A 14,004-nucleotide genomic window follows, 5' to 3' on the forward strand; every position below is an offset into this window, starting at 1 on the left:
AGGGGTGGGGGGGAGACAGAGGGGGGGATTGAGGAGCATGTGGGGGAGACCGAGGGGTGAGGGGGAAGACTGAGGGGTCAGGGGAAACTGAGGGGCATTGGGAGGAAGATCAAGGGGCAGGGTAGGAGACCTGAGGTGGGAGATTCTGAGAGGCAGGGAGACCAAGGCGCATGGAGGGCACGAAGGGAAATATGGGGAGGAAGAGTCGGAGTTAATGAAACCATCATACTTTTTATATAGTTTAAAGAAATAAGTCGGTGTGGTGAGGGGCCACTAGGCTGGCCTCAGAGTGGGGTGGCAAACCTGGCTGTGCCCTGGCCTCCCTCCCCTCACTGCCCCCTTCCCTGCCACCTTCCACTGTTCCCCCTCCTTCTGTCTGGGAAGCCCCTCATGGGGCAGCCACCAGGGAGCCCCAGCTTCTGGACCACTGGAGGGGCTGGAGAAGGGGAGCAATGTCCCTACAGGCCCACAGCTAAAGCTCTGTGGGGGTGGGGGAGTCGTCTCCAGGACACAGGAGAAATGCAGGCACGAGACCTGCCGGAGCTGAGCCAGGAAAAAATTGAGAGGGAGCTGTGCCCCCTGGATGGAAATGCCAAGGGCTGGGGCACGCTGAGCGCTCGCCGCAAGCTGCCCCCACCTGCCTCATCTATTTACCACCCAGCGGGCATGGGACATGGGGCAATTGCCAGCTTCATTTCACAGATGGGGAACTGAGGCTCAGAGAAGCAAACCTCCAGACCTGTGGTGGCCCAGCAGTGAGCTGGAGGCTGAAGCCGGCGTCCCTGTCCAGAGCCAAAGCCCCTGCTGGAGGGGTTGTGCCTGCCCCTCTTCTCACCTGTGCCGCAGGTGACCATGCACTTGGTCCAGGGTCCATAGTGCCAGGAGAACTCGGGCGGTGGGACCTCGCCATGGGCATCTGCCTCCTTGTGGACGGTGTACTCATAGTGCACCCCGGGGTTGCTGTCCTGCAACAGCAGCTGGGCGAGCAGATGGGCCCCGTGAGGATGAGGCATCCTCTCCATCCACCCAGCCCTAGAGGAGCTGACCCCAGCCACCTTTGAACAGCAGCTACATCATGGGGCCATTTTAAAAGATGGAGAAACTGAGGCAGAGGTTGCAGCAGGAGGGCCTGGCTGAGAGCCAGGCTCTGTGACTGCCCCAGGGCTCACTCCTCCAAGATGAGACCCTGCCATGGGCCTGGGGTCTCCGCCTCTGCTCCCCGCTCCTGGGCCTCGGGAAGCACGCACCTGAATCCAGACAGGATCATTGGTGGGACCTGGGGACGTGAGGTTCTCCCAGTTGCCCCTGCATGCATATGTGAAGGTGGTCCCTGCCACCTGGTAGTCCCTGTCCCACTGGATGGTCCAGCCGCCGTTGAGGAAGTACTTCTTCGGGTCCTCGCTCTGCAGTGCCAGGAAGTTAGCAGCCTCCGCCACCTCCTGGATGCAGATCTCATGTGCGCCAGCTGGGATCAGACCCACGTCCACATACACTGCTGGCCACGGGTTGTGTATAGGTTGTGCTCGGGGTGACAGGGTTGCCTATCCCCACCTGCTGCCCTCACCTCTCTCCCCACTTGCACCCCGCCTGCTGATGCCAAAGATTCCACCGTTAGCTTAAAAGTCTGAGCTCTCCCAATTGCTCAGATATGTCGGTCACCAAAACCTCACAGAGGCGCCCTAAATCCTGACCCCGTGTCCATGCCCCGTCACCCCTCTCTTGGAGACCTAAACTGGTCTCATCACAAGGCTGGGTCCACCCAACACTCAGGGCCAGCTGGCATTCTCTTTCTAAAATGCCAGCGTGCTCAGGCCTTTCTCCCAGGTCACCCTCCTCAGCCCACACGGCTGCTTTTATTCACCTGCTTCTGTAACACCCATCACACGCCAGGCACTGCTCACGTGTAAAATGAGTAACAACCCTAGGATGTAGGTACCAGTGTTGTCCCCATTTCACAGATGAGGAAAGTGAGGCAGGCAGGGATAGTAACATGAATGAGCACCCTGCTGGGATCTGAGGACAACAGGGTTTTCCTCCCACGGGAAAACTTCCCTGGCTTCCCCAGGCCAGGAGTGTCTTCCTCGGTGCTCCCAAAGTCCTCTGGGCAACAGAGGAGGAGTCCTCTGTGCCTCCCTGCACTGCATTGGCCACACAGAAGGTCCTGTCACCTGCGGGACTGAACGATTCACCAGCATGTCCCCATCACCTAGCACATTCAGCACTTGAACGTGTGCAAAGCAGATCCAAGGGAAGGGCATGGAGCTGAGGATCTCGGAAGCTTCAGGAAGAGACTACCATCCTCCCAGAGGCCCAGGGGCTGCACACAAGCTGAGCTGGACCTGCCTGGGGTCTCTGGGACAAGAGGACTCCCCACGGGGACAGTTCTCTGCGCTTGGGTTAGGGGTCCCTGACTCCTACATGAATTCCACCCCAGCAAGTCTTCCCTGCTTAGCCATCTATGGCTGGGTGAGGACCCCCAAGTCCAATGGGGGGGCCCGGGGCAGATGGGGGAGTGGCCACCAGGTAAAGAGCACACCTCTCCCCCACAGTGGTCCCACCCCATACCCAGGCCCTCGACCTCCTCTAAGGTCTCGCTCACGGTGTGGCAGGTGGAGCCATTGCCGTGGCACACGCCACAGCAGTCCTCCATGGCACCAGAGTCAATCTCGAAGTCACAGCCCACATTCTGCAACACACAAGGGAGGGGAGGCCCGTGGTACTGGCGGTCAGTCCTCTGTGGCCCCAGCCCGGGGGCCAGCCAGGGTCAGGAGGAGACAGCTGGAGTGGGGATCGGGAGGCCTCTCTCTGGCCCTGCCCCACCCCAGCTGTGCCTCTGACCCAGGTGAACTTCTCTACCTCCCTGAGCCTCAGTGTCCTCAGATGTGAGATGGGGAGACCCATCCCTCCCTTAAAGGTATGTCTTGAGTATCACATGTGACAAGAGGAGGGAGTTCTGCAAAGGCTGCGGGCAGGCAGGGACCTGACTCACCACGGGCTCCTGACCAGCATGTGCAGGGAATCTGAACATCAGAGGTGCTGGGGGTCAGCCTCTCCCTGCTGGTCCCCCTCTGAGCCCAGGCCCGGACACCCCAGCTGCTTAGTGGGCTAGAAGCAGGAGCAGGTAGGTGGCTGGGGAGATGGGCAAAGACGAGACACCTTCGGGGCTAGAGCCCTTCATGTCACCTGTGCCACCTCATTTGACCCCTTCTTTCAGGGAGGAAACCACTGCCTGGGGTCAGCCAGCTGGCAAGAGGTCAAGCCCCTGCCTGTGTTCCGGTGTCCCGGCTGGGGTGGTGCTGGCAAGCACCCAAGGAGACGAGGGGCAGCGAGCCCTGACTGGCAGGGGTCTCCAGCGCCAGGAGGCCTGGTATGGGCTTTGCCTTAGTGGTATAGAGGGTGGGGTCTGGGAAGCCCAATGGCAGAGCATGGGGAGGGTGGCCAGAGGACCAGGAGGGACCCAGGGGAGCACCTGGAGCCTGCCAGTGGGGCTGGGGGCGGGCAGTGCTGGGAGAGCCTCTTCCCGACCAGGAACACCTTGGAGATGCCATTGATGCAGAGGTTCCGGCTAACCCTGCCCTGGTAGCAGGGGGTGCCATCAACCACCGCGTCCTGCAGCTTTTCGGCAAAATACTCATTTGAGGGCTGGCAGTGCAACTCACAGGGGTGCACTGGGAGCTAAGTAGAAGACCCATCAGCGACAGCTGGGGCAGGAGTTATGGAGGCCACCAGGAAGACCCCTCCATGACACGCATCCATGGCAGGCTGGAGGCTCCGGCTGGGCTGATAGCTATCTGCAAGGCTGCAGACTGGGGAGCTGGGAGGAGCCGCAGCCCCAGGGCACAGTGGGGCGGCCCAGGCTTAGGGTGGAGACTGAGCCTCCTGCTGCATCACAGGGTAGCCTTGAGCGCACACAGCCCCAGCCCTCTGAGCCTCAGTGTCCCCGTGGGAGGCAGCACTCACCATCATTGACCACAGGCACCCATGTGTGCAGCTGGCCTTTGTAGAGCATAGCATCAAAGTGGCTGCACTGGACATGGCAGAAGGAGGGGCAGCTAGAGGGGCAGGCGTGTAGGTTGCAGAGGCAGAAACGCTTCCGCTCCCACACGCAGTACTTGCCCTTGTATTTGGGCCTGTGGGGAGATGCAGAGAGGGCCTGGTGAGTGCTACTCCGTGGCCACAGCCCGGAGCGAGTGGCCGCCTCCTGTACCCACACCCCAAGATCCCTGCCACCCAGCTCTGCGCACATGCTCTCTTCCTGTGGGCTGCCCCCACTCTGGCCCAGACACACCCTCCCTGTTTGTAAGGACCTGCAGGGAAATGGCAGCAGGAAGCCTGAGCTCTGTCCCCAGCCTACTGTGCGACTGTGACCAAGTCTCTGGCCAACCCCTGGGCCTCAGTTTACTCATCTGTAAAATGGGGTTGAGGCTGACTCTGCAAAGGACTGTTGAGAAGCTGTGACAAGCTGCAGGCATGACTGGCACTGACTGGAGGGACAGCTCCGAGTCCCCAGCCCATGACACCAGCGTCCCAACGAGCCCTTGAGTCCTCAGCCTCCCTCCTGGTGGCAGTTCCCCCAGCCCGGGTGTAAAAAAAAGGCCCCCAGGGCCCCAGCCAGCTGAGAGGTCTGCCAAGTCACAGCTCCTGAAATCCTCCCCATCTAGGCTAGGGTAGCTGGACCCAACCCAGCTCAGACCTGGAGGTCTGGAGGCAGGGAGGGCACAGGGCCCTCGGTGGGGCTGGCTGTGAACCCCATGCCTTCCCTGGGTGGCCTCGTGAAGAGGGAATCAGCTGGGCAGTGCCTCGGTTCTACGGTACTGCTGGGCTCTGCGCCTCATCACATTCTCACATCCCCCTGTTTAAACGGGGAAACGGAGGCCCAGAGAAGGGGTGAAGAGGGGATTCAAACCCTGAGCCATCTAAGGTCCAGGGCCCATGCTCTTCCCCACTGCCCTCTCCACCCTCCCTCCAGCCGGCAGCTGCTTTGCCGTGTGGCTTCTGATGAGTCTCTCTAGTCTCTGAGCCTCAGTGTTCCCGTCTCTGCAAAGGGGTCAGCAGTGGGGACCTGTCAGCCCCAAAACCCTCCTTGAAAGTGACTCAAGGTGGCCTGGACCCTCAGACTGACCATTATGAGGATACTTCTAAGAGCCAGGGGCTGGGACAGAGCCAAGCCCCTGCAATCGGCTGGCTGCTTGGGTCCCTCTGTCCCATCACGCAGGGCACCCTGGGCCCCACACTCACGCAGGCTGCGTGCACTGCTGCTCAGTGCTCTGCACGGCCATGCCACAGCTCCACGAGCAGATGGACCAGGTGCTCCAGCCAGACCAGCCACCGTCCACGGCCTCAGGCCAGAAGCCCACGGGCACCCACTCCGCATTGAGACACCACTACTGAGACAGATGGAGGTAGAGCCACCCCCACCCCCAAGCCCATCAGTCATCCTCACCCTAGTGAGAACAAGGTGGGTGAGAAGGCCACGGAAAGCACAGAGAGGAAGGATGGAAGATGAGAGAGACCCCTCCCAATCATCACCATCACATGTGGCCCAGGCCGCAGGGCAGAGCTGAGCAGGGAGTAAAACAGCCCACATGCCGACTCAGCTGAAGACACCCGGGGAATCATGGAATCAAGCCCTGTGCCCAACGCCTCCACTACGTAGATGGAGGCTTGGGCTGCAGAGAGTGGGGGTCTGCTAGGAGCACAGCAAGACTGTGAGCTGGGGCTGACTCCTGGGCCTGGACACAGCAGGTGGTCTGGCCTCTCCCTCCCACCGCTGGGACTGGGCACTTCCTACCTCCTTCTCCCCACACCGGGTGCTGTCCACGGCTGCATCCAGCTTGGAGTGACAGGTGGTCCCGACAGAGCACCAAAGTGTGTGGCAGACATTCTGCAAGGAGGAGGCACAAGCCACACCCTCACCCCACCCCACCCCTGTGCCACCAGCCACCCTGCCCCCACCCTGTCCCCAAGCGCCCCCTAGACACTCTTCCACATGGTGGGGGTCCACAGACCCCCAGAAGTCCCTTCTGTGTCTGCTCCCACCTTCCTCTCCAGACCCTGTGGTGGTGTGGGGGGCCCGGGACTGTGCTGCTCACACCACTCCCCAGCTGTCCACCCCTCTCCCGGCCCAGCCCCGCCTCTGGAAACACTCCCGTTAGAAGATCACTCCAGGCAGTCTTCTCCAGGATAAACAGACCCTCCCCACACGGGTTCCTTCCCCCCCCCCTTTTTTTTTTTTTTTTTTTTTTGAGACGAAGTTTCACTCTTGTTGCCCAGGCTGGAATGCAATGGCGCATTCTCGGCTCACTGCAACCTCCGCCTCCTGGGTTCAAGCCATTCTCCTGTCTCAGCTTCCCAAGCAGCTGGGACTACAGGCATGTGCCACCATGTCCAGCTAATTTTTTGCATTTTTAGTAGAGACGGTGTTTCACCATTTTGGCCAGGATGGTCTTGATCTCTTGACCTCGTGATCCACTTGCCTCAGCCTCCCAAAGTGCTGGGATTACAGGTGTGAGCCACCACGCCTGGCCCTTTTCCCTCTTAAAAGCCAGCCCCAGGGAGGCTAAGGGACTTGTCACAGTGGATCCGTGATTGACCCAGAATTCAGAGCCGGGTCAGTGGCTGTCCATCCTTGGCCTCTCCCACAGGCCTCTGACGTGTCACAGTATCATTTGGGGGCACAGCCCAGGCCAGCGAGGTTCCTCCCAGGCTGGCATCCACTGGCTGGTGAGGGCTGCCCCCTGAGCCCTCCCACTGGGTCCCCACACCCTGGTACCCATCCCAGCCCACTCACATCCATGTCGTCACAGAAGGCAGAGTAGGCCCCGTACTGGAGGCAGCACTGGTGGCTCACATCATAGAGGACGCCGGGTAGCACTAAGGGGAAGTCAATGATGTCCTTGGCAGGAGAATCATCCAGGCACAGGCCCCACCTGCGGCTAGAGATGGGACGGGAGCAAGGAGAGCGGGGGCAGCTTGTGAGACCCATCGGAGAGGCCTTGGCTGGGCTGGGAGGGGAGGAGGGAGTGGCACAGAGCCCCACCACTGTAGGAGAACTCCAGCCCCCTGCTTGGCTCAGCCACCCTGCAGCCAGCAGCAGAGGCCCTCCCGCCCACGCTCATCTCACCTCCTGGGCATTCCAGCTCAACAACCCCAGCCCCAGTGCCCGGCCTCTGCACACACTGCCGCCTCCATCCCGCTCCTCTTGCCCTACGGCTGCAGCTTCCCCTCCAGATGCCGCACCAGGGTCCTTCCCTCTGAAGCCTCCTGGATCACCAAGCCCTCTTGTGGCCCTGCTCTCCAACCCTGCAGCCTGCATCCCTGAGCCCAGACCCTGAAGCCAGGTCCGACAAGGATCTGGAGAACATCACATCACAGTTGACACAACAGAGCCTCCGATGGCCCCACCCAGGCAGAGACCTCAGGTCATCTATGGAAGGACGAGGTCTGGAAAGCAGCCCTCCCCTGGGAGAGAGCCCACGCAGCCGCCTGTCCCCCTGCAGGACTGGCCTCAGCCTCTGTCACACCCTATCTACTCCCACCTTCCTCCAGCTGCATTCCCTGGCAGCAGTGGCGGGGAACAGGGCAGACGAGAACAGGCACAATCTGTACCCACCAGACACTCCTGCTGCCGTGGTGTGACGAAGACGAGGCTGCCCGCCTAGACACAACACCACGAGGTGGGGGCATGCAGGCAGGGGGCCCTGGGGAGGGCGGCCCAGGCCCAGCTGGCACCTGCTTCTGCCCCTGCCTCATTCTGCGTGGCCCTCGGGCATGGCTATTGTGTCTGGGCCCAGTGTCCATCCTGCTGCCCCTGCTGGACCTTAGGCTGGCACCACTACAGCTTAGCAGCAGGAGTGCCCTGGCATACTGACCGGCCCACCCCTCGACTCCTTGCTGTCCTGGAGAAACTGGAGGAAAGTTTGGGGGCCTTCCGGGGGCAGCAGTTCTGGGGAGAATTGAGCCACACAGACAATCAGGGCTGAGATGACCCCGGCAGCCACGACTTGGGCAGAAGCAACAGAGGGAGGCAGGACCCACGGGACCTGGGGCCTCTAGCCAGGCAGGGGTGATGGGGAGGCACAAACCCTCCAGTCTCTCTCCTGGGAGGTCTTAGGGCAGGCGGTGCCAGGCCCGAGGGCCAGGATGAGCCACAGTCCTGAATGGGCCAGGCAGGGATTGCACAGGGAAGAAAGCAGAGGTGATAAATCCCAGAGTCCAGCAGGGAGAGGAGAAGGAAACACTACAGATGTGGAGAGGCTGGAAGAACATGAAAGAGTCAGGAACAGCCAGTACTGCCAAAGGCAGGTGTGGGGTGAGGCTGGGAGGGTAGCTCAGACCGTAGGACCCCAAAGCCCAGATTTCAGAGCAGGGGGCCTGGCAGCTGGGAGATCCAGGCTGGGTGGGTGGTCTGTGTGGTCTCCTAAGTCCCCTGGCCAGTGACAGGCCCCTGGCTGTGCCCAGAGCTGCGGAGAAGAAAATCAAGGCGACCAAACTCCTACTGAGGACCCTGGAATCCTCCTGGAGTCACCCAGACTGCCCTGCTAGCTGGAAACAGATCCCTCTAACATGGGAGTGGGCAGAGGAGCAGCTGCTGCATGCAGTCCTAGTGCCCAAGACGACAACGTGCCAGGCTGGTCCCAGGCACCGGGGGCGCACCCTCTCATTCGCTCCTCACAACCCTGAGATGACTACCTGCCAGGGTGGCCCCAGGCACAGGGTTCACACCCTCTCATTTGCTCCTCACAACCCCAAGATGGTCACGTGCCAGGCTGGTCCCGTGCAACAGTTGCACACCCTCTCATTCGCTCCTCACAACCCTGAGATGACCACGTGCCAGGGTGGCCCCAGGCACCGGGTGCACACCCTCTCATTCACTCCTCACAATCCCAAGATGGCCACGTGCCAGGCTGGTCCCAGGCACCGGGTACACACCCTCTCATTTGCTCCTCACAATATCCCAGGCAGACTGTTCCATCATCTCCCCTCACACACTCAGGATTCATCTGTCACTTGCCCTGGGATACATACAAGAGGAACATGATGGCCAGGATCTCAAGCCAAGTCCAGGCTGCCTGCACCAGGCTATGTCTTTTCACTGGGCTGCCCCCAGAGCAGGGCTCCTCCCATTCAACCATGAGCCCGGCCTCAAGTACTTCACCTCAAATACAAGTTTAAAACCATGGCAGCCGAGGCCTGGCAGGGAGAAAGGACTGTCCCAAGTGCTCCGGCAGCTTGGGGCTCCCTAAGCCTCCCTGGGCCTGCACCCAGGGCAGTGTGTCAGCAGGGGGTGATGGGGTCAGCTGGCCCTGGGCTCCTTCCTTCCTCTAGCATTCCATGGTTCGAGGACGTAGGTGGGGGCTCACCCATACTAGCTAAGGGGTCTTCTGACCCGGTGGCTGAGGGGTCCAATGCTTCTCACCCCAGCACCAACAGTCCGGGAGAAGTCAGGAGCATGAGGCGACCCTCACCGAATCCACTGCAGGAATCAGATCAGGTGCTGTCTTGGGAGTCAGAAACCCATGTTTTTACTCTTTGACTGGCTGTAGATGCTTGTGGCCTTGGGCTTTCACGTCCTCATCTACAAGAGGCCGATCCCAAGCTACAGAAGTATAAATAGCAGTGTCTTCTTGGGAAAAATCACACAGGCGGCCGGCCCTTCCTTCCTCTGACAGGCTCACTGTGAGGTCCTCTGCGTGGCCGACATACCCAGATCCCCAAGCCCATCAGCCCTTCCCCTCCATGCCCCTCCTCGAGCTAATTATAGCGGGTATGGGCAGTCCCACAAGAGGTCAGAGCAGACAGTATGTGACTTGGGTCAGAAGCCTCACTGTAATCTGACGACAGCAAAGCACTGCCCACCACCAACAGGAGAGACCTGGGTGCCCGCTCCCCTGCCCCCTCACTCCGGGATCTGGTCATGGAGTCATGGGATGGGGGGGTCCAACATGTGACCCGCCTCCCTCTCTCCCTGTAGAAATGCTGGCTTTAAGGGAAGCGGGGAGCAGAGCCACCCCTCCTCCCAGCCTGGTCCAAGTTGACACTGGTGAAATGCTGTGACTGCTCCCCAGAGCCCCTAAAGCACCTGTCAGCCCGGAAAGTCTCTTAGAGTTCTTCAGGCCAACCCTCTCGGACAGACTTCAGAGGTTACCCTCCAGCCCATCCCCCACCACCTCCTGAGGGCTCTTCTGCCCCACCCTACACTGGCATGGCCCCAGCCTCTCCCCAGCCTGCCCTCCACCTACAGCGCCCTTCTTCCTTGCAGTGGAAGTCAGCCTTTAGAGGCAGCTCCAGGACTCCTTCTCTGAGTTGCTGTTCCTGACCCCAGGAGAGTTGGTGTCCGTCCCCTCATTCCTACAGACCCAAGAGGACTGCGTGCCTCAGTGCTAATCATCTCCCACTCCCATCTGCCTGTCCCCCTGGTGTGAGGGACTGGAGGACAGTCTCCACGTCTGTCTCCTTTACCACCGTCCCCACACACAGGGCCCAATGGACATGGGGATCTGTGGACACAGCCAGAACAAATTGAAATTCAGCCCTGTGGGTCTGCTTGGCTGATAAGTAAGCATCTACATGCAGGAGGCCAAGAGGCTTCAAGTCCAGCCAGGATAAGGGGGTGGTCTGTGAGTGCCTCTGAGACACCGAAAGTGCTGGAAACTCTCCCGGACCATTTGGCACTTCCGGTGAATCTCACTCATTCTGTCCTCAACCTGACTGGGTGGAGTCCATCCTCTCTCTCCTGTCCCGCCCCCAGCAAGGAGACCACAGGCTGGTGCCCCGCCCACCTTCACCCCTCCACACATCCTCTCCTGAGCTTTGGGAGCACCCTGCTACGTGACTCCCAGGATGCAAAGGTGAAAGTGTGAAAGGACCTTGGGAAGATGGGGTTCTCCTCCCCAAACACTCCACCATTGGTGGGACATGTATTGTCCTGCTTTCGTCTGGCTCTCCCCAGTGCCAAGGCTCCGGGAGGCCCTGGCTGGCTCTGATTCTTACACTGTCCTCCCATCCTCACCCCAGGCCCCGAGCCAAGTCCCTCAGGCATTCCAGCGGCTGAGTGAGGGCAGAGACTCTGTCTGTCTGTTCTAGACCCGCTGGGTGGCACCTTGGGTCAAGGCAGCTGGGAACAAGCCCTGGGGCTGTGGTGGGAACAGCTACTATTCTGATTTGCTGAAACCATTCTCTCATTCTCTGCCCTTCTCTGAGGAAGGAGACACACCCTTCTCCCCACCTTCAGGCCACCTCCCTGGTGAAGTCCATACCGTGTATCACTTGGTAACAGTGGAAATAACAGTAGTGTGCATGTATAAAACGCTTACTATATGGCAGGCACTGTGCTAAGCACCCCATGTATTTTCTCATTTACTCGTCAGATTGCATGCACAAGGGGATCCCATCACGAAATTTCCATTTTTTGAGGCTTAAGGGATAATATAACTTGTCTGCCAACACAGTCAGAAGCCTGGGCCACAGTCTAGGCTCTTTTTTTTTTCCCCCGAAGATGGAGTCTTGCTCTGTCACCAAGGCTGGAGTGCAATGACATCATCTCAGCTCACTGCAACCTCTGCCTCCCAGGTTCAAGCAATTTTCCTGCCTCAGCCTCCCGAGTAGCTGGGACTACAGGTGCATGCCACCACGCCCAGCTAATTTTTTATATTTTTAGTAGTGTTAGCCAGGATGGTCTCGATCTCCTGACCTTGTGATCTGCCTGCTTTGGCCTTCCAAAGTGCTGGGATTATAGGAGTGAGCAACTGTGCCAGGCCAGTGATGTTCTTTAGAGAGAATGTATGGTATCCCCTAACTGGTTAAGATAAGGGATCTATCTATCTACAGTAGGCCAGTGAGATTAAATAGCTGTAGGTGGCCAGCTAGTTTGATTAAATGGCTCAATTAGTAATTAAATTCAGAGCTACAAAATGAATTTTGAGCCATTCAAGTTAATTTCATAAAGATTAAACCAAGAAACCAATTATCAAAAAGTATTATTATCAAAAGGCAAATAGATGTGAATAAACCAACACATGATTCACATCTGGTATTTGTACAGGTTTCCCGCTTGTCATTGTCATCAGTTTATATCTGATAATTGCATCAGTCATGATTCAATTACCCATAGTAGACACTGCTCTGGTTAACTTAAGCAGAAAGGGATTTGATATTGACTAGTGTTAGAGCACTGCCGAAGGTTGCAGTTGCAAGAGCCGGCTTTCATCTGGATCCCCACGGGTGTCTCCCAGAACATTGTTGCAGCAAGAGCTGTCAAGGGAACTGTCATTGCTACTACAAATAGAAAACTGAAGAATCAGGGTCCAGGTTCATAGAACCTTCGCTGAGATGTGGGGAGCAGGAAGTTGCTGTTCCAACTGTTTCATGAACACACCATATTAGTTATGATTTGGGGGTCAGGAATTGTGCCACAACTATTTCTTCAGAGCCAAGCTACTTCTGCTAAATCTGCTCCAGAAAGAAGAATGCCTTACAGGTTTCCTCTCTCTCTTCATTCTACTCAGTTCTGAATTCAAGTCTTTCCATGCTGAAAGATTTTAATCAGACCTGTGAAGTGGCTCACGCCTATAATCCTAACACTTTGGGAGGCCGAGGCAGATGGATCACTTGAGATCAGGAAATCAAGACCAGCTTGGCCAGCATGGTGAAATCTCACCTCTACTAAAAATAAAAACTATTAGCCAGGCCACTGCAGTCCTGTCTGGGCGAATGTGAGACTCTTTCTCATTAAACACACACACACACACACACACACACACGCCCTCCCCCTCAAACCTCCACCTAGATAGATGAATCTCATAAGTGTAACATTGTGAGACAGCGTCTTGCTCTGTAGCACAGACAGGAGTACGATGGTGCAATCACAGCTCACTGCAATCTCCGCCTCTTGGGTTCAGGCAACTGTCTTGTCTCAGCCTCTCAAGTAGCTGGTAGTACAAGCATGAGCCACCACGGTGGACTCTAATTTTTTTATTATTAGTAGCAACTGGGTTTTACCAGTTGATAAGGCTGATCTTGGCCTCAGGAGATCCACCCTCCTCAGCCTCCCAAAGTGCTGGGATTACAGGCATGAACCACCCCCCCCGGCCTTAGAAAAATTATTTGATAGGTCTTTGTATTTAGGTACAGGAAGCAGAGAGTTGTCACTTGAGTGAATGAATTATTTAGTCACAAAGGCCTAAAAACTAGGATTGGTGGGGTGGCTCATGCCCATAATCCCAGGACTTTGGAAGGCCCAGGTGGGAGGATAGCTTGAGGCCAGGTGTTCAAGACCAGCCTGAGTCACAGACCCTGTCTATGTAAATATTTTTAAAAATTAAAAGGCTGGGTGCAGTGGCTCGTGTCTGTAATCCCAGCACTTTGGGAGGCCAAGGTGGGTAGATTGCCTGAGATCAGAAATTCAAGGCCACTCTGGCCAACATGGTGAAACCCCCTCTCTACTAAACACATAAAAACTAGCTGGGCGCGGTGGCAGATACCTGTAATCACAGCTACTAGGGAGGCTGAAGCAGGAGAATTGCTTGAACCCAGGGAGCAGAGGTTACAGTGAGCCGAGATCTCGCCACTGCACTCCAGCCTGGGTGACAGAGCAAGACCTGGTCTCAAAAAAACAAAAACAAAAATTAGCCAGGTATGGTGGCAAGCCTGTACACAGCAGGAGGCTGAGGTAGGGATTCTCTGAGCCCAAGAGTTCAAGGCTGCAGTGAGCTATGATTGTGCCACTGCACTCCAGTCTGGAAAAAAGAGTGAGATCCTCTTTATGGGGGAAAAAAAAGAAAGGCCCCAAAATTTGTATGTTTTGAAGAAAAATGATGGGACTAGTTATCTTGACTATCAAACTGAAATTTTTCAAGTTAAAATGGTTTGCAAATGGAAACCATTTTAGTTTTCAATTACAAACCATTTTAAATCTAGAGGATGGCTTGTTAAGAATGTTACATTTGATTAGCCAAACATGGTGGAGGCAGGTGGAGGTTGCAGTGAACCAAGACCTCCCCACTG

General features: G+C 57.3%; 1 protein-coding gene across 1 annotated transcript in view; it reads right to left on the reverse strand.

The window, feature by feature from the left end:
• The window catches only part of LOC108296555 (A disintegrin and metalloproteinase with thrombospondin motifs 7-like), a 22,375-nt gene extending 11,370 nt beyond the window's left edge, over positions 1 to 11,005 (reverse strand). The window contains 13 exon segments of the mRNA XM_017519042.1: positions 836 to 977; positions 1,248 to 1,492; positions 2,566 to 2,686; positions 3,535 to 3,668; positions 3,961 to 4,130; positions 5,239 to 5,384; positions 5,792 to 5,884; positions 6,791 to 6,935; positions 7,273 to 7,353; positions 7,539 to 7,657; positions 7,872 to 8,002; positions 10,398 to 10,499; positions 10,831 to 11,005. Of these exon segments, the coding sequence (XP_017374531.1) occupies positions 836 to 977; positions 1,248 to 1,492; positions 2,566 to 2,686; positions 3,535 to 3,668; positions 3,961 to 4,130; positions 5,239 to 5,384; positions 5,792 to 5,884; positions 6,791 to 6,935; positions 7,273 to 7,353; positions 7,539 to 7,657; positions 7,872 to 8,002; positions 10,398 to 10,499; positions 10,831 to 11,005 (1,804 nt within the window).
• Between the last annotated feature and the right edge of the window lie 2,999 nt (positions 11,006 to 14,004).

This window comes from Cebus imitator, unplaced genomic scaffold, assembly GCF_001604975.1.
Source record: "Cebus imitator isolate Cc_AM_T3 unplaced genomic scaffold, Cebus_imitator-1.0 Scaffold724, whole genome shotgun sequence".
NCBI classification, from domain to species: domain Eukaryota; kingdom Metazoa; phylum Chordata; class Mammalia; order Primates; family Cebidae; genus Cebus; species Cebus imitator.